The 18,666-nt window shown below is 43.8% G+C and overlaps 1 protein-coding gene across 1 annotated transcript in view; it reads right to left on the bottom strand.

Annotated features, from left to right (window-relative positions):
* Window positions 1–18,237, bottom strand: part of CLRN1 (clarin 1) — a 39,607-nt gene extending 21,370 nt beyond the window's left edge. The window contains exon 1 of the mRNA XM_049628688.1: window positions 17,887–18,237. Coding sequence (XP_049484645.1) covers window positions 17,887–18,139 — 253 coding nt within the window. The 5' untranslated portion in view covers window positions 18,140–18,237. The remainder of the gene's footprint in view (window positions 1–17,886) is intronic.
* Window positions 18,238–18,666: the final 429 nt, after the last annotated feature.

Here is an 18,666-nt window from a genome sequence, read left to right as displayed (position 1 = left end):
CCCCTCCTCAAAAAAAAAAAAAAAAAAAAAAAAAAAAAAAAAAAAAAGTCACTTAAGCCCTCCAGCTATTACTCCTTTTTTTTTTTTTTTTAATTTCCCTTAAGCAAAACCTCTCCAGGAGTTGGCTATATTCTCAGCAGCAACTCCCTCTCTCCACTATTTCTCTTGAACCCACTGCACTGATAACAGCATTTCCCAAGAGAGGTTCGAGCTGCCAAACCCAATAGTCAATCTTTGTCCCCATCTTCCTTGGTCTACCTTTGGCACAGTGGTTCCCTCCCTTCTCCTCGAAGTGCTGTCTTCCCCTGGCTCCCAGACACTACACTCTCCTGGTTTTGCCACCTCACAGGCTGCTATCTGGATCTGCTATGTTGGTTCATCCTTATCCCTGGGGTCATCCAGGGGATGACTCCATTCTTGTACCTCTTCTCTTCTCCCTCTTCCCTCACTTCCTTGGTGCTCCATCCGGTGGCATGGCTTTTACTAGAAACACTCTCAAACAGCTATTTCCAGCCCAGACTTTCCCCCTGAATCCCACACTTGAAGTTTCCAGCCAACTTCCTATTGACTATCTTGACTGGGATCTTAAATAGAAGTCTCATTGTGTCCCAAACCGCACCCGTGCTTTTCCTGTCCTCACACTTGCTTCCTTCAGCCTTCTTCATCTCAGTGGCTGGAAGCTCCACTCTTCCTTGGCATCATCCTTGATTCTTCTCTGACTCTCATGTTTCATCCACCAGGAAAACCTGTGGGCACTACCTTTAGAATCTGACCACTTCTCTCTATTCCCACTGCCCCACCGGGTCTAAGCCAGTGTCATCTCTCACTTGGATGGCTGCAAGGGCTTCCTACCCGGTCTCTCTGGTTCCATCCCTCCTTCTTACAATCCACTCTCAACCCAGGAGCCAGAGGGATCTTTAAAAAAATGAATTGGTTCAGGAGTACCTGGGTGGTTCAGTAGGTTAAGTGTCTGACTCTTAATCTCAGCTCACATCTTGATCTCAGGGCCATGAGTTCAAGCCCTGCGTTGAACTCCATGCTGGGCGTGGAACCTACTTTAAAAAAGTGAATTGGTTCTGGAACACCTGGTGGCTCAGTCAGTTAAGCACCTGACTTCCACTCAGGTTATGATCTTGTGGTCTGAGGGTTTGAGCTGTGCTGACAGCTTAGAGCCTGGAGCATGCTTTAGACTGTGTCTCCCTCTCTCTCTGCCCCTCCCCTGCTCATGCTGTCTCTCTCTCTCTCTCTCTCTCTCTCTCTCTCTCAAAAATAAATAGACATTAAAAGAAAAAATTTTTTTAATGAATTGGTTCATATCAATCCCCTGCTTAAACACTTCCAGTGGATTCTGCTCTCAGAGGATAAGCCAAGTCATTATAATAGCCTACTAGAACCTATGTGGCTGGACTCATTGCCAGACCTCTGACTTCATCTGCTACCCATTCCCTTGAGGAGTGTGCCCTAGCCACTGGACTCATTACTGTACTTCAAACATGCCAAGAGCACTTCTACCGCAGGGCCTTTGCACATACTGCTCCCTCTGCCTAGACAGTCCCCTAGATATTCCCATGGCTTGCTCCCTCACCTCCATGTCTTTACTTAGATGCTCTGTCAGAGGGCCTTCTTTGACCACCATATTTAAAGTTGTCATCTCCTGCCCACTCACCTTCCCTTCCAACTCTCCTCCTTTCCTTACTTTTACTTTTCTCCTTAGCAATTATCACCACCTGACCAAGTCTATACTTTTACTTGTTTGTTTCTCTCCTGACACAAGGGCAGGTGCATTGGTCTATTTTATTCACTGCTATATCCCTAGCACCTAAGAATGCCTGGCACAGCGTAGATTAGTATTTCTCAACTTTTTTTTTTTTTTTCATTACTACTCCTCACCCCAGGAGTCTTTTCAGACATTTCTCCTAATCACCCTTTCCCAATGACATCTTAATACCACAGATATATTGTGTATTGATTTCAGTATTATATTTATATATTTGCTTTATACACATACACACTTTTTATTTATATTTATTATTTTCATAGACACTTCTTAAAGAGTAAGAGTTTTTTTCCTGCTCCCAAGAACCAGTTTTCATCCCCTTACAGGGAATATAGCAGCCATTAAGAATGCATGATGTAGCTGTTAGACATGTTTATGTTGGATGGATACCTTTTGCTTGGAGTAGGATGCAGGGATTGAGCCTGATGTGGTTAGCGGGTCTGGGGTTTCTTGGCAGAAGTCAGTGGTTTATACTAAAGGGAGTTACTTCCACAAAGGTAAAAAAAAGGGAAGGAAAAAAGAGGAGTAGACAGTCCATTTGGTGACCCCAGGGCTAGAGGAGAAGAAGAGGGGGGTTAGCAGCTTCTAGTGTGATGGGAGTTTCTGGTTAAGAACTTGAATTTGTCAGGGCGCCTGTATGGTTCAGTTGGTAAAGTGTCCAGCTTCGGCTCAGGTCATGATCTTGCGGTTTGTGAGTTCGAGCCCCGCGTCAGGCTCTGTGCTGACAGCTCAAAGCCTGGAGCCTGCTTCGGATCTTGTGTCTCCCTCTCTCTCTGCCCCTCCCCCACTCATGCTCTGTCTCTCAATAATAAATAAAAGTTAAAAAAAATTTTTTTAAAAAGAAGAACTTGAATTTGGCTGTGGAGTTTAGCAGTCGCTGTTGACCTTGATGTAACCTACTGGTGGTAATAGAAGCTGGATTGCAAGAGTTTTGGGAGAGAATCTGGGGCAATGGAGATAAAATAGAATAATCACCAGAGGGATGATAGGAACATTTTTTTTTTTTTTAAAGAAGTTGAAAGACCTGGTTGGTAACTGGAATGGAATCTCAAATCTCTTTATTAAAAGAAAAATTTAAATCCAACATATTTGGGGGTTGTCGACCTGTTACGTGGAAACTGATGGCTGCTTAATAGCAAGGTTTAAAGTCTGAGATTTGTAAAAGAATTCATCTCAATTCAAGGGGCTCCTGGGTGGTTCACTTGGCTGGGCGTCTGACTTCAGCTCAGGTCATGATCTCACAGTCTGTGAGTTCAAGCCCCGCATCGGGCTCTGTGCTGATAGCTCAGAACCTGGAGCCTGCCTCAGATTCTGTGTCTCCCTCTCTGCCCCTCCCCCACTCACGCTCTATCTCTCTCTGTTTCAAAAATAAATAGATGTTAAAAAAAAAAAGAATTCATCTCAATCCTAAACATGACAAAGCTCTTTTTCATTAGCAGGGCGGGGAGATTAGGAAAAGATGGACTTGCTCCTCACTGTGTTTCTATTCAAATGTCCAAGTGTTTATAGAGGAATTTTTGAAAATAAATGAACAACATTATAACAATGAAGTGGAGATTAAGATAAAAATCTCACGCACAGTCCTACCAATACAAAAGCAAGGTTTTCCCTTTTATTTTAGTCGTTTCAAATCTTTGTCCATCTTAATACTTATTTCCTATGTTATACTCGTAATGGAGTTTTGAGGTTCTATTCTGTACGTCTTATTCAGAATAGAAGCGTTTTCCATGTCATACGTGTTGTCTTCACAACTATCATACAGATAACAACGTGGATTTTCCATCAAGCTGATGCACTGCCGTCTGTTAGGTTATCATCCATGGTTTCGGCATTCCAGCTGAGTCTGTAATGGCCACCTTCAAGCACATTCCTTCTTCTTTCTTTTATGGGCGTGGAAGATGAGCAACACTAACTTTTTTGGATGAACTTCCAGGAAAGGAGTGACTTGGATCAGAGTGCTTTCTAAAAGAATGCTGTATCCCAAACTTTACAGAAGACCATGGGGGAGGGGAGGGGGGAAGAAAAGTTACAGAGAGGGAAGGAGGCAAACCATGAGAGACTCTTAAAAACCGAGAACAAACTGAGGGTTGATGGGGGGTGGGAGGGAGGGGAAGGTGAGTGATGGGCATTGAGGAGGGCACCCATTGGGATGAGCACCGGGTGTTGTGTGGAAACCAATCTGACAATAAATTTCATATTAAAAAAAATAATAAAAAAAAAATAAAAGAATGCTATATATGTATAGATCCAAGGTAACCTAAGGAAGGTGAGTTATGTTTTGTAACATACATGTCAAACTGCTGGTTCAGAGCTCAGTTTCTCTTCCCTGCAGTCTGTAAGCAGAGATTTCTGACAAGATTATTGTCAGAAACCGAGAGCTAGAAGATACTAGTCATTGAGGCCACTGTCCTAATAGCAGAATAGAAAGCACCTGTCATGGGGTGGGGGGATGGGAAGGAAATCCGCACTGCATAACTAGCTCAGCGAACAGAGAAAGGCTGTCATACCCTCATTAGTGCAGTCGGCTATCACAAAACGGAGCTGAGCGAGTCCTAAGCAGAGGATCTGCAGTGAAAATACAGCCATAGGGGAGCTTTCTGTGGGGAATTGTCCCTCCCTCAATGATTTGGTGGGGGGGGGGTCTATTCTTTGAGCCATGTCCCTTGACTCTGTACCCCCATTGCAACTTGGGCCTCTGATCTGTGGGCTCCCCCCCTCCCCCGGCCATCCTGCAGAGTCTTTTCCAGTCTTTTCCCCTTCTGGTCCTTGTCAGATATTCCATCCCTTCCCCCGCTCTTAAGCACCTATCACCCCCACCTCCTGCCTCCATTTCTGTCAGTTTGTGTGCCTGGCTTACAGAAGGCTTGAAAACATCCAGTGAATTGAACTCTTCCAAAGAGAAAACAGGGGCTATCAGGGCAATTCTCTCACCTGTCAGTTCCCCATTGCCATGTGTTTTTTTGGTTTGGGCCCAACCTTCCCTCCATTCTGAGTGACATTTTCTTCCTCTTGTCCAAGGCCTGGCCTTCTCCCTGTGCTGTCAGACTCCTCCTTTTCTACCTCACAGGGTCCTTTCTCAATCTGTTACCTACCTCTCCCGTCTGTCTTCAGCACTTTCTTCAAGCCTCTCCAGTTGTGAACGTACTCGTGGACTCACCCATACACGCTCGTGCACACACAGGCATGCACGCAGGTATGCCTGCAGCCCTTCTCTGAGTCCTTGCCTCCCATTCCCTCCTCAGCTCTTACAAGGACCTCTCTTGCCCACCACTCTATCAGGAATGCTTTAGAAAGGTCTCCCATGACCTTGTGGTGTTAAAATTCAAAGGACTGAGGCACCCGGGTGACTAAGTTTCCAACTTTGGCTCAGGTCATGACTCATGGTTCATGAGTTCCAGCCTTTCATTGGGCTCCGTGCTGTCAGCATGGAGCCCGCTTCAGATCTCCCGTCCCCCTCTCTCTCTGCCCCTCCCCCGCTCATTCTCTCTGAAAGAGAGAGAAAGAAAGAAAGAAAGAAAGAAAGGAAAGAAAGAAAAAGATTAAATTTCAAAGGACTATTTTGATTGCCTCTCGTTTGGCACCTGTGTGGTGTTTGGGACTGTTAACCATTACTTCCTTTTGAAAGTTTCCCCTCTCTCGGTTTCCCCTCTGCTCATTTCCTTTCCAGTTCACTGCCCCTCCTCCTCAGCCTGCCTTGCCAATCCCTCCTCTCTACCCATAAGTATTGGTATTTTCTAAAACCCACTCTTATTCACCTTCTCATTGGATTCCCCTCCCTGGAAATCTTTCCTTCCATTGTAGATCCCACTACTACCTCTAATCTGCTGATTCCTTCTTCTCTACCCCTACTCCAGACCTGCTCCCATGACCTCCACATCTGTGCAACTGATGGACATCACTTGTTGCTGACCTATAAGTGAACCTCATTAAACATGACCAAAAATAGTGTCCTATTCCCTCTAAACCTTCTCCTCTGTGTTTCTTTTCTCAGTGACTTGCTACAGCTCTCTGTCCTGCAGAAGTCTGGGGTTCGTGTCATGTCGCTAAGGTCTGTTGATTTTTGCTTCAGATTATTTTGGAAATATTTCCCCTCGCTTGCAGCCCTCTGATAATGCTTTGGTTTGGGCCACCAAATATTGGATGAAGGAGCCTGTGGACTGGCCTCTTCACCTCTCTTTTGGTTTTCTTCCAATCCATCTTCTACCTTGTCACATACCTGCTTAACACTGTTAAGTGGCTTCCCACTGCCTTCGAGATCAAATGAACTGCGTTGGTACAGCAAAGTCTTCCATATTCTGGTCACTGCCTTCCTCTCCAGCCTTATCCTCCTTCTCCTTTCTCTCCCATCCTTTGTACTCTGACCACAATAGGCTCTTCATACCTTGGCTCGCACTATTCCTTTGCTCAGAATGGCTTCCTCCGTGCCATTTAGTGAAATCTAACTCTAACTCTTAAGAACTTTCTTCCAGTTTCCTTGTGCCTTGCCCTGACAAAGAATAATTCTACTTCTTGGGGCTGTGTGAATAAAAACAATAATTGTGATAGTAATTAGTGCTATTCAACTATCTACAATTCTGGTTCTTCCCAATTCTGGGCTCGTGATAGGATTGCATGTCCCGGCCCCTTTGAAGTTAGATGTGGCTGTGTAACAACCTTTGTCAACAAATCTAAGTGGAAGTGGCATGTGTCAGTTATGGGTCAGAGGGTTTACTTGCCAGTGTGAGAGTCTCCACAATTCTTTCTAACAACTGGTGGCATTCCAGATGGTGGCTGCACCCTAGAATGGACCTACAGCTGATTTCTGACAAATATGTTCTCTGAGCAAGAGCTCAATCTTTGCTGATTTACCTGTGATGTTTGAACTCACTTGTTGAAACGTAACAGTCCATCTTGACTGACGTACTGGTGCAACTTTTATATGTTGCCAGTTATTTAAAACACTCTTGCTAGATTCTTCATTGTTTGTGAACAAGTACCCTCTCTCATTCCTTCATATCTGCAGAGTCTAGAAGAACGCTTAGGCACATTATAGGCCCCAGTGATTTTTTTTTTTCCTCGGCACGGGGGTGAGGGCGCATAGACTCTAACTTACAGAGAATTTGTGTCTTACATGTAAAGTCATGCTGTTTTCAATAGATCATTGGAGAGTAATAAGAATAAGATAAAAAAACTATTTGTTTTTTACCAACTGCTAAGTATGTTCCTTTATTACTTGCCATTAATTCGTGTTTTATTTGCTGTCTCTAAATGCATGGCTTTCATTTCAGTTGCCTTAAAATTTATTTCTATCTGCTGGTTTCCTCCGTTATATTTTATCTTGAAACTTTGTTCTCCTTTATATCTATTACTGATTCCAGTCTGACAGTCCTATCTTTTATCCTACAGGTCTTGAACAGGAATTTAGTAAGCCCAATCTAAATCTATATTTAGGCATTACCAAGAAGATTAGTTAGAATATCATCCAACACCAAAGCAAGAAGGACAGAGATGCTACTGGGAAGAGTGACAAATAGCCAGGCCTTAACTGAAAGGTAACATAGGTTGAAAAAAGCATAGCTTTTGTAGTTAGGAAAGTTTAGGATTAGTCTCATTTGGCCATTCACTGCTCATGTGGGCGTCTGGATACCTTGGCTCCCTTCTGTGTAAATGTGAGTAGTGACAGAAATAAGTCAAAGAACTTTTGAGACACACAAGTGAGATCACTTACGTGGATGCTCTATGTCGATTTTAAGTAATCGCTTAAATATTTTTTTAACACGATGAGAACAGTAGGGCAGTCATATTTCCACAAAGAGGAGTGGAGGATATAAGAACCCAATGTCTTGAGAGCGTCTGCATTTTCAAGTCTCATGATCAGGCATTGTGGGTGGGTGGGAATTTTGGGCTCACAGGTGGTCAGAGCACTTAACTGTACATTGAGACAGACGATTCCCCCCCCCTCCCCATAGGGGTCCCTATGGACATGGAACCCCTGAACACATGGAATTCAGGCAAAGTTTCTATCTTGTAGCCCACACTTTTACTTTTCTCCCCCTCCCTGACCAGGTGGGTGACTATTCCTGTAAATGATCCAGGAACTTTAGATTTATAGCTAATTACTTATTTGGTACCTGTCACACACTTTCCTCAGCATCTGATATATTGTTCTCATTCTCATTTCTATTTCCCTTGTGCAATTTCTTGCACATTCTCTGTAATGACTTCTCTAAAATGATTTTTGGGCCGATGGCACATCTCTAAGGAGGTGATAGTCTCCTGATAGTCTCTTTGGAAGGAGCAGAACCCTTCCACAAGAGACAGGCAGGTGAAGGTCAGAATGTTAGTGTTCTTTCTGGATACAGTGCTGGAGAATGTGGCTTAGATCTTCCACCAAGTTCTGCTGAATTCGGTGGCGTCACCCACCTCGTCACAGGTGGGGCTGGACACCTGAGAGCCTCCCAGTCCAGGGCAGAGCAGGCTCCCTTATCCTGATCAGGTGGAAAACAGGCTCCTGTAAGTGGTGGGCAGACTCAGAAAGACGAGAAGCCTCTGGGGCTGAGAGCCAAGTATGCTGTTCCTTACTCAAACTCATCAATCAGATCTCTCGTTCTCGCTGAGGCCAGGCAGGTGTAGGGCAACTGTGAGACCCTTCATGGAAATAAACAGCTGAAGGAGTGGAAACTAAGGATCCTAAAGCCTCCCACCTGTGTGGAAGCAATGCTAAACACTGCTGTTCCTCTTCCCTGCCCTCCTTCTGGAGGTCTTGTCCTTCCCTAATTTGGGGGACTTCTGATGCCTCACCTGCTTCCACCTGTCTTGGCCACTGGCCACCTCTGTAGTTCTCAGCCTTGGCTACACATCAGAATCTCCCAGGGAGCTTCTCAGCCATCCCACTTCTCAGGCACCCCCTCCCGAGATCCTGGTTCGACTGGCCTAGGATGGAGCCTAGGTGATTCTATGGTGCAGGTGATTCTAAGGTGCAACCAGGGTTATGGATCACTGACCCGATGGCTTAGGTTTCATCAGCCCTTTTTGCCTTTATCTGGCTGGGTGCAGAATGAAGGTAACACCATCTGTTGAGCTCTGGGAACGAAGGCAGGCTCTGATAATGATGTCAGCCATGGTGCAGCAACCTCTTCCTAGATTAAAGCCATGTGGTAGCTTCAGAGGTCCTGTCTTCCTTCTCAACTTGTCCTCCTCCACATAAAAGGTGTGTAAAAACCATTGTATTTGGCCCCTTGGTGCTCAGCTATTCATTTTCTTGAAAGGGAGTAAGAGAGAAGGTTTCTTTCTTCTTCCGGAAATGCTCTTGATCTGACTTTCGCCTCAGCCCATCTGCGGCCGGTCATTATGAAAATCCAGTAAAAGGCATTCCTTGACATACGCTCAGTGCATTCGCCTCCTTTAATATCCCCCATAAGCTCACGCCTAGGTATTGAGCCAGGCTGCTTTCTGACAGCTGCCGTGGTCAGGGAGAATGAAATCCGTGACCCCAGCACTTAAGAGGAGGAGACCTCACGGTAAGATAGAACCGTCTAATATGCCAGCTTTTCAGTACTGCGCCTGAATTCCTCTCAGCTGAAGTGTATCTACCTGACTCAACCCAATTCAGAGGCAGACCCGTCAGTGAGTCTTAATCACCCACGGTGGCTGAGGGACGACAGCTGCTTTGGCGCATATGTGTCTCTGATAACAGAACCCATTTGACTGCTCCTAATCCACAGGGTATGATTATGTTGGGGTAATAACTCCTGAGAATGGCTTTGCTACAATTATAACACGCTGAGAGGGAGCGAAATACGAATCCTGCATAAATTAGTCTGCCAGGTACAGTTTGCTATTAGTCAGCTCTATCCTACCTGTAATAAAAGTGTATCATCTCCCAACCAGTCTGGGTGTTTACAGGCGTGACCGGGTGAAAGACTTATTTGTCATTGTTTAATTTAAATAAGTTTTGTTAAAAAAAAAAAAAAAAAGGAAGTCTTTAATTTTATGAAATCCCTGATCTACTTCAGAGATAAAAACGAGCTTTTATTTTTCACTTTTTAAAAATGAGATTTTAATTTATGCTCTAATTCTAATCCACTGGCTCCTAATAAAATACCAGTTTTTGAAGTTAACCAAATGCTATGTACCTGCTTTTCTTTTTATCTCTGCCTCTGTTTTGAACACTCAAGACACCTCAGAAAAGAGCCTGCCATTTTGGTGAGATAATTGTTGTGGTCAAGTAAGTAATTCTGAAGATCATACCATGAAGGGTTTTGTTGGCGGTGATCTTAAGTCAGCCAGCCACAGGAGCAATCAGCTCACTCTGCTTTCAACATAAATTATCAACATTAATGTAATATAATTTCATAACCCAAAGATTAGCCATAAGCATGTGACCCACTCAACCTAGATTATTAAACAGACTTGGCTTGACTGTTTTACCTTCCAAAGGTCAGAGATCAAGGCTGGGACATTAGGGCCACTGGAATGTGAAATAAAGAGGCAGTGAATGAGCCCAAGTCGCTAGGCCAAGGACCATCATCATATTGATATATAAGATTTAGCTCTTGTGATGTCCCAACGTCATTGTTGAAATGGATGGTGAAACTGAAGTTTGCTCTTATATTTTCTTCCTTGCTTTGTGTTCTTTTTGCACCTTGTAAGGAGACAGATGTGGCAGAAGAATGATCGCGATCTATCATGCATCTGAACTTCAGTCTCAGGTTGGCTACCTACTAGATCTGTGACTCGGAGAAGTCCTGTGACCTCTCCGAGTTTACAGTTTCCATTTTTGTTCAAGGGGGAATGGCATCAGAACACGTCCCAAAGGGGTGGAGGTGATATATGCAAAATGCCTGGCACCTATCAGGCACCCAGTAAATGGGCAGCGGAAATAAGTGGTTTTAATTCTGTGTTGTCCAAACGTCCTTGGGGAAGATACCCACAGCTAGTCAAAGAGAAAGCACAGGAGCAAATTGTAAAAATGATTTGGAGTCCTGCTCCGACGGTGGCTGAGGGACGACAGCTGCTTTGGCGCATATGTGTCTCTGATAACAGAACCCATTTGACTGCTCCTAATCCACAGGGTATGATTATGTTGGGGTAATAACTCCTGAGAATGGCTTTGCTACAATTATAACACGCTGAGAGGGAGCGAAATGAGAGAGGTGAAGTTCACACACACCAGGGTTAAGTTCCACAAGCCCCACCTGGGACCTATTGCACGGAGATTCAGATGCAGCCCCGTCAGCCTTTGCTTCATGGCTCAGGAAAGCCCAGGTGATGACTTTACTGGCTATTAGAATAGAGAGTAATTTAAAGTAAAGGAAGGGGTGTGTGTGTGTATGCGCTTGTATGCATGCATGTGTGCAAAACTATAGTCCTCAAACGAGGCTAATTCTGTGAGGGATTTTTCCTGGTAAATAGTCTTTTCTATGCCTTTGCCTGGAAAAAGGTCATTTCCTGGCCTAGGCAAGGAGAGAAGTTCCTTTCCTCAACAGCATCTTCCCATATTTCTCACCAATTGGAGGATGATTTCTGCTTCAGTTCCTCCTTTGGGTAAAGAATCCCCCGAGAGTACGAAACACGCTGGTCGTTCCTAATTTCTTGCCATTATCAGTTGATGAAACCAAATGCAAGAAAGAGGAGTTTTTCAGGGAGGATGGCAGAGAAGTTTCTAGGAAAAATAGAGAAAGGGAAAAGTGGAGGAAATAGGAGTTCAGCCTCTCACTGTATTTTGACTTCCCTTTTGCTTTCTCAATAACCCCATCTAGTCTGTTTGGGTGTTTGTGGCTGCCCCTGCTCGCTGCAACCCCAGCAACGCACCTCTTTAGAATTCCAAAACATTCCATTCTTTTTTTTCTCCTTCATTAACCTGTAGTTTTCTACACAAAAAGTAAAAGCTTTTGACCGGGAAGAAGAGGGGCATTCACTTTGATAATAAAATTCATTTGGGTCCTGATAAATGGTAGGTATTTCAGAATACTTTAAAAATCATGAGATTTGAGGACCAAAGAGTAAAGGCACACAAAACTCACAGCTTCCGACAATGGTGGCTGCAATGTGTCAGTGGAGGCTTCAAGCGACAGAACAGAAGGGTCAAGCAATTTTAAAGCCGGAAGGACCTTGTCGAGAACAGCCAGGCCCTCATTATATAGATCATAAAGCGTTTGCACTAGAAGAGATGTTAGAAAGCACCTGGCTTCACCTCCCATTTTACAGATGCAAGAACTGAAAACCAATGAAATGTGATGTGCTCCAAATCCAATCCTCGGTGAGTGACACAGACCTGCCACAAACCCAGGTTAATCCCGGTAGTGTCTGTTTACCGCACATTTATTAAGCACCTCTCTGTGACGTGCACCGTGTGGGTCCTGCTGGAGAGAGTTCCGGGATGAATGATACCGAACTCCTGCCTTCTGGGGGCTGAGGGTCTCCTTGCAGAGAAATACACTTTCTCAAATACTTATAATCCAAGGTGATTTGAATAGAGCGACTATCAAGGTCTGGGAAGGACAAATCGGGAAACCATTATTAAGCTGAGAGAAGTTGAAGATTTCCCCCTTCGTACCAGTGCTGCTTAACAATCACTTTTGTTGAATGGGAGGAAAACAAAAAGTCTATTTGCTGGACTGTTTTAATGAGTGAATGAGACTAGACAACAGGGTCCTGAGCTAAAAGGCAGGAGGGCCCATGCAAGCTAGGCGAAATGGTAAAAGTGGCTGTCTTCCCTCTGCCCTCCTACCAGGTAGGCTTCCCCGCTGAACTCCATAGCTTTCCCTCCCACCAGACCATCCGTTAAGGAAGGCGGGGGGGGGGGGGGTTAGGCAGTGTTACTAGAAGGAGGTACCATCAAAGACCTTTGCGGCTCTGCCGTGAGCAGGCAGGGTGATAGGAGAGACGTGGGATGTGCAGGATGGTGACGAGGGGAGCCCCTGGGTCCTTCCAGGTGGGGGAGCCACACTTGCAGGAAACCATGAAGGTACAGTGCCAACTCTCAGTAACAGTGGTAGAAACTGAGTCCCGACTATTCTACCCCAAGATAGTAGGCTTGAGAAGCCACCTGCTTGCCGACACAAGCAGTTTCAACATCCCCTCTGTAACCTGGGTGATGTGCCTCATTTGGTAAAGAAACTCTGTGCTCTAAAAATATGAAGGGGTGGGGGGTGGTGCCTGGGTGGCTCAGTTAAGCGTCTGGCTCTTGATCTCAGCAGGGTCCTGAGTTCAAGCCCCGCATTAGGCTCTGTACTGGGCATGAAGCCCACTTAAAAAAAAAAAAAAGCATGAGATTTTTGGGGCACCTGGGTGGCACAGTTGGTTAAGCATCTGACTCTTGATCTCGGCTCAGGTCATGATCTCACAGTTTGTGAGGTCAAGCCCCACATCGAACTCTGGGCTGATGGTGCGGAGCCTGCTTGGGATTCTGTCTCTCCTTCTCTCTGCCCCTCCCCCACTTGTGTGGCCTTTCTCTCTCTCTCTCTCTCTCTCTCTCTCTCAAAATAAATAAACTTAAAAAAATATGAAGTAAGTTAAATCTCTGTTAAGCTTTTTAACACATTTTCAATCATAAGGTCTCAATTAAAATGCTTTTAAAAGTATGACTAAAGTTGCAATCTGTGATCCATGATTGGTGAGATCTTATTTTTCACATTCCAAAAAAAAAAAAAAATTCCATATGTTTTTACCAGCTCATTGAACTATCTTGGCAATAAATAGATCAGCATATCTAGGAATGATTGATACCATATGATTCTTGGGTATCCTATTTTGATGATGCTCTACAGTGTTTCCAAGCACCAAAACAGAAACCCACCCGCACATACTAAGCTCAAAACTGGCAGTTTTTGTCTTGATGGCTACAGTAAGAGTTGAAACATCATCATTAAAATTTTACAGGTGACATATCAGGAAAAATTAAGCCCACCGGTTGTGTTTCCTTGAAAGGAAAACAGCCCTTCATCATAATGAATGAAATTGTGTGCTAGGTATGAATGCTAGTGACCTCTAGAAAATGAAGCGCTGACCCATAAGTGGATGAGAATCAGCCAGAGTAAACGAGGCAGAAGTTTTCCCGGCATAACTGTGCATGCTGGCAGGGAAGATTCTTGTTATAATTAAAAGAGATAGAGTGGTCAGTAGGGAACGTTTAATAGGAACAAACATGACAACATTGCCTGACGGTTTTTCTGCTCCATTCCTTATCCTCATGTTACACTATATATCTGGGTTTTAAAAGTGACACATGGCACTGCCCGTGAAAATAACACATACACTTGTGCAGCAGAACCAAGCAAAAATTCATTTAGAATATGGACACTGTCAACGCCCAATTTACTCAGAGTAAATCTCTAGCTAAGTTTGCACTGTCCCGTTGTGATAGCTATTAGCCACATTGAAATGGCTGGTGAGCACTTGAAATGTGGCTAGTTTGGATGGAGGCGTGCTGTAAGTTAAAATATACACTGGATTTTAAGGACTTATCACAAAAAAAGTAAAATATCTCTTACGTTGACTACATGTTAAAATGACAGTATTCTGGGTTTCTTGGGTTAAAGAAAAATGTCATCACAATACGTTTCACTTGTTGGGGCGCCTGGGTGGCTTGGTCGGTTAAGCATCCGACTTCGGCTCAGGTCATGATCTCACGGTCCGTGGGTTCGAGCCCCACGTCGGGCTCTGTGCTGACAGCTCAGAGCCTGGAGCCCGTTTCAGATTCTGTGTCTCCCTCTCTCTCTGCCCCTCCCCTGTTCATGCTCTGTCTCTCTCTGTCTCAAAAGTAAATAAACGTTAAAAAAAAAAATTAAAAAAAAGAAAAACAAAAAAACCCCAATTCATTTCACTTGTTTCCTTTACTCCCTTTTTCTAGTATGGCTACTAGAACATTTAAAATTACATATGTGGCCTGCGTTTATGGCTTACATTGTATTTCTGTTGACCAGTGCTGATCTAAATGAAAAGTTTGGTCAGCGAGGTAGCATTTAGCAATCCCAGAGAACCGAAATGTAAATCTGTATTAACTGATACTGCCTCCACAGTGCGAAGAACCAGGTCACGAAGCGATTGATAGTTGGACGAGCTGCCTTTTCCATTCCTCCTACATTGGAAAGTTTCTTCAATCCAAATGTTTGCTTAGTAACTTTTCTAAAGGGAATATGAGAAAGGGAAAAAGTTCTGGGAAGTGAGTCGTGCCCTAATCATAACTTGGGCTCTGGAAGGAACAGGAAAGAATCGTCTACCCTGAGCTCTCTGGGGGCTCTACATTTTGCTCGAAGGATGCCATTATTGAGAAAACAGGGTTAGGCCTCCCATTCTTTTACAGTAACAGGACTACACTTTTCTCTCAGGCGAATGATCTGAGGGCTCTCTTCCTTCAAGAATGCGTTGTTAGAACGTCACTGACAGGGTGATGGCATTTTGAACGTGAAGATATGGACCGTGAAGCCTTCCTGTAGCAGGAGTGTCAATTCAGTGCAGGATGTTCGAAAGGCATATTGGTGAGGAAGTTTTTATCACCGAGAGGGCTGCTTGTTTCAATAAGCAGTATGCAGGGCACCTGGGTGGCTCAGTTGGTTAAGCGACGGACTCTTGATTTAGGCTCAGGTCATAATCTCCTGGTTCATGAGATGGAGCCCTATCGGGCTCGGTGCTGACAGTGCAGAGCCTGTTTGGGATTCTCTCTCTCTCTCTCTCTCCCTCTCTCCCTCTCTCCCTCTCTCCCTCTCTCCCTCTCTCCCTCTCCCCCTCCCTCCCTCCCTCCCTCTCCCTGCCCACCCCCGCTGTTGCCCTCTCTCTCTCTCTCTCTCAAAATAAATAAACATTTAAGAAAATTAATGAGCACTATGCTTTTTAGGGAATCCAGTATTCACTTTTCCTAATTTTCTCTTGTGTTCCATTGAAAGAGATACTTCTAAGCTTAGGCAGAAAAAGTGATACTGTAGGTATGCTTTGCAGGGTCTCATTGAAGTTAATGAGGTTTTGGGGTGCCTGGGTGCTCAGTCGGTTAAGCATCCAACTCTAGAATTTGGCTCAGGTCATGGTCTCATGGTTTGTGAGTTCAAGCCCCACCTCGGGCTCCATGCTGGCAGTGTGGAGCCTGCTTGGGATTCATTCTCTCTCTCTCTCTCTCTCTCCCCCTCCCCCTCCCACCCTCCCTTCCTACTTCCCCAGCTCACCCTCTCTCTCTCTCTCTCTCTCTCTCTTTCTCTCAAAGTAAATACATTTAAAAAAAAAAGAAATTAATGAGGTTTTAACACGTCTGGGGTAGAGACAGGTTACACAGAGAGGCTGTCACCACAGAACAGACTAACAAATGTAAGATCTTAACGAGGGTGGGGGGAAACGTTCAAAGTATCACAAGGACAAATGAAATTCTGTCATAGGTGAAGGTATTGTCTAAACCCTACGACTCTATGAGTCCGCACAAAAGCAAAGGGTAGGCCACCTGACTAGCACAATGGCACCACAGACAGAGCTAACAGAGGACACGGCCATGGAAACTATTCATCAAACCGCTGAGGCATGTGGCTTTGTGAGGATTAAATAAGACAAAACACGCTTCGTGCTTCATGTCTTGTAAGTGTTCACAAAACCTACCGTTTGAAACCTGTCCTATAGGATGAGTAAAGCTGATCTCTGTTTCACTGTACAAAATGCAAAGGCTCCAGAAAACTCACTGTATGGTCCCTGCTTTTGTCTAAATTCATGTGTGAGAAGCTTTCCTCGTGCTTTTTAGCTGTCAATGAATGAGAGTTACCTAATTCCACTCATCTTTTTTCCTCTTTTATTTTTTAATACAGTTGCAAATCATGTGATCTACTTTGTTCTTTTTTTCCCCCCAAGGACAGCTAAGCAACTTTAACAGCCCCATTACCTTAATGAACTGAAGCCATTCAGCGAAAAGAGTTGGTATTCACTTCATCAAATCTAGTGGATGATAATTTTCCGAAAAGCTAAAGACTAATTCTTGAGGATTTTTTGGAGCCCTGTGACAATTCGTATCACCTAATAACCTATGTGAGTGAAAGTTGGTGTCCAATGACTGCGAAGAAGATAGAAGGAATGTTGCAGAAATATAAATAGGCCAGCACTGAAATTTAATTAGACACTGCATATGTTAATAATAAATTCAATTAATTTAGCTTTCTACCTATGCTAGAGAAAAAAAAAATACCCAGGCAAAATAATAATTCATTTTAAATGCCTCACTTGGTAACCTCCTTTCCTGAAGAGTGATTTATGCAGTAATTTACTGGCTGTTTCTTCATAAGATTGTTCCAAACCAGCCCTTTTGAAATAATAATAATTTCTGAATGTGTGTTGTGAGAGATATAACAAATGCCTTCTTATTAATTTTCATTTAATGAGTTGCCTATTCACATGGTAATTTTTTAAAAATTCTCTTCTTAAGATAAACAGGTTATAAATACTGTGGGTAACACTTCCATCTCACAAAAATCGAAGAGAAAACCCATCTCATATTCTCTACATGATTTGAAGGTCAATCAGTTGCAAATTTTCTATCCTAAATAGGCATCTGTTTCTTTCCCAGTTAGCATAGCAGATCTGCTTTAAATTCCAAAAGCCAAGTGATTCACATTGGTGAAAAAAGAAAAAAAAAAAAAGAATATTAGCAGCAGGAAAGGTGCTAGCAGGGATAAAAGAGGGATAGATGGGGTACAAAGTCATGGGCAAGGTGGAAAAGAAGTTAGAGTTGCTTAAGGAGCCCGTGACACTGATCTTTTTGTTTTGTTTTAAGAACAAAAAGAAGATCGTCTCTTACAGCTTTCTATTTCTCCAAGTTGCTCCCCCTTTAAAAAGATACCAAAATTTCTAGCATAAATATTAATGTTTAAGAGAATTTAATTGCTTACCTTCTCAAAAAGCTTAATTCCATACCAACTCATTAACTATATATTGTCATAATAAAAACAGAATGAAATAATAAGAACAAAATAGTGAAAACCAGGAAGAAGAAATTGCTCACAAGAGTCCTAGATATTTCAAATGGTCCACGTCTGTTTTAAGAGGCTTGTAATAGACAGGGCAAGGCTCTTAAAAATAATTCCTTCTTAAAAGTAATTCCTTGTAACAATTGGGAGAGCGCGCCTAAAGTATTAAATAATTCAAATGCAATTGTTACTTACGTGAGAACCGAAAGGGCCTCGCTCCCAGCCCGCACTGCCTCACACCCTCTCCGTGGAAAAGCCCGTACTGCATTTCTCCCATGAACTTGTCCAGCTCCTGCCCAGAGGCATTGACAAGCAACGCCCCTGTTTTGCAGAGGAAGGTGGCTTTGATCCACAACGGTGTCCCCAGGGCTGTCACAACTCCAAGGGCGCACACGAAGCTTAACACCCCAGCCATACAAAAAATGACTTTCTTTTGTTGGTTTGGCATGATGAGAAATGGCTTTTGCGAGAGTGAGGTCTAAAGAGGAGACTTTTGTGACTGATGAGAAGTGACTGCCCCTTTGGCTGCATTTATTGTAGAAGCTGAACGGACAGATCCCAGCCACAGAGGCACCTTCACCCTCAACGGTGGTTCTCGTCAGTAGAATGGCAGGATGTGGAGACTTCTTCATCATACTTACTTGACTTCTTTTCTGCTGCTGCTTCTCTCTAATTTGGAAGCTTTGGACTAAGAGTCTGTAAAATAAAACTCTTTCATGCTGCCTTCGACAATCTCCTCTTGTGTCACTTGGTAACAAAGGTCTAAGATAACAGATGGAGTCCTCCCTGTAACTTGATAAATGCCTCCCCTTTCCTCAGCCTTTTGTCTGATTGGATGAGTTGAAACTTTCAGAAACAGGCTTGGCTCCTATGGCAGATTTTCAGCAACCTGAGAAGTGCATTTTTTGATGTGTTTCTGTTTTCGTTTTTGGTGGGGGCTGAAGAGGAGTGTGGACAGAAGAAGAACATATATGT

This window comes from Panthera uncia, chromosome C2, assembly GCF_023721935.1.
Source record: "Panthera uncia isolate 11264 chromosome C2, Puncia_PCG_1.0, whole genome shotgun sequence".
NCBI lineage: Eukaryota > Metazoa > Chordata > Mammalia > Carnivora > Felidae > Panthera > Panthera uncia.
This window is presented reverse-complemented; position numbering and strand designations above follow the sequence as displayed.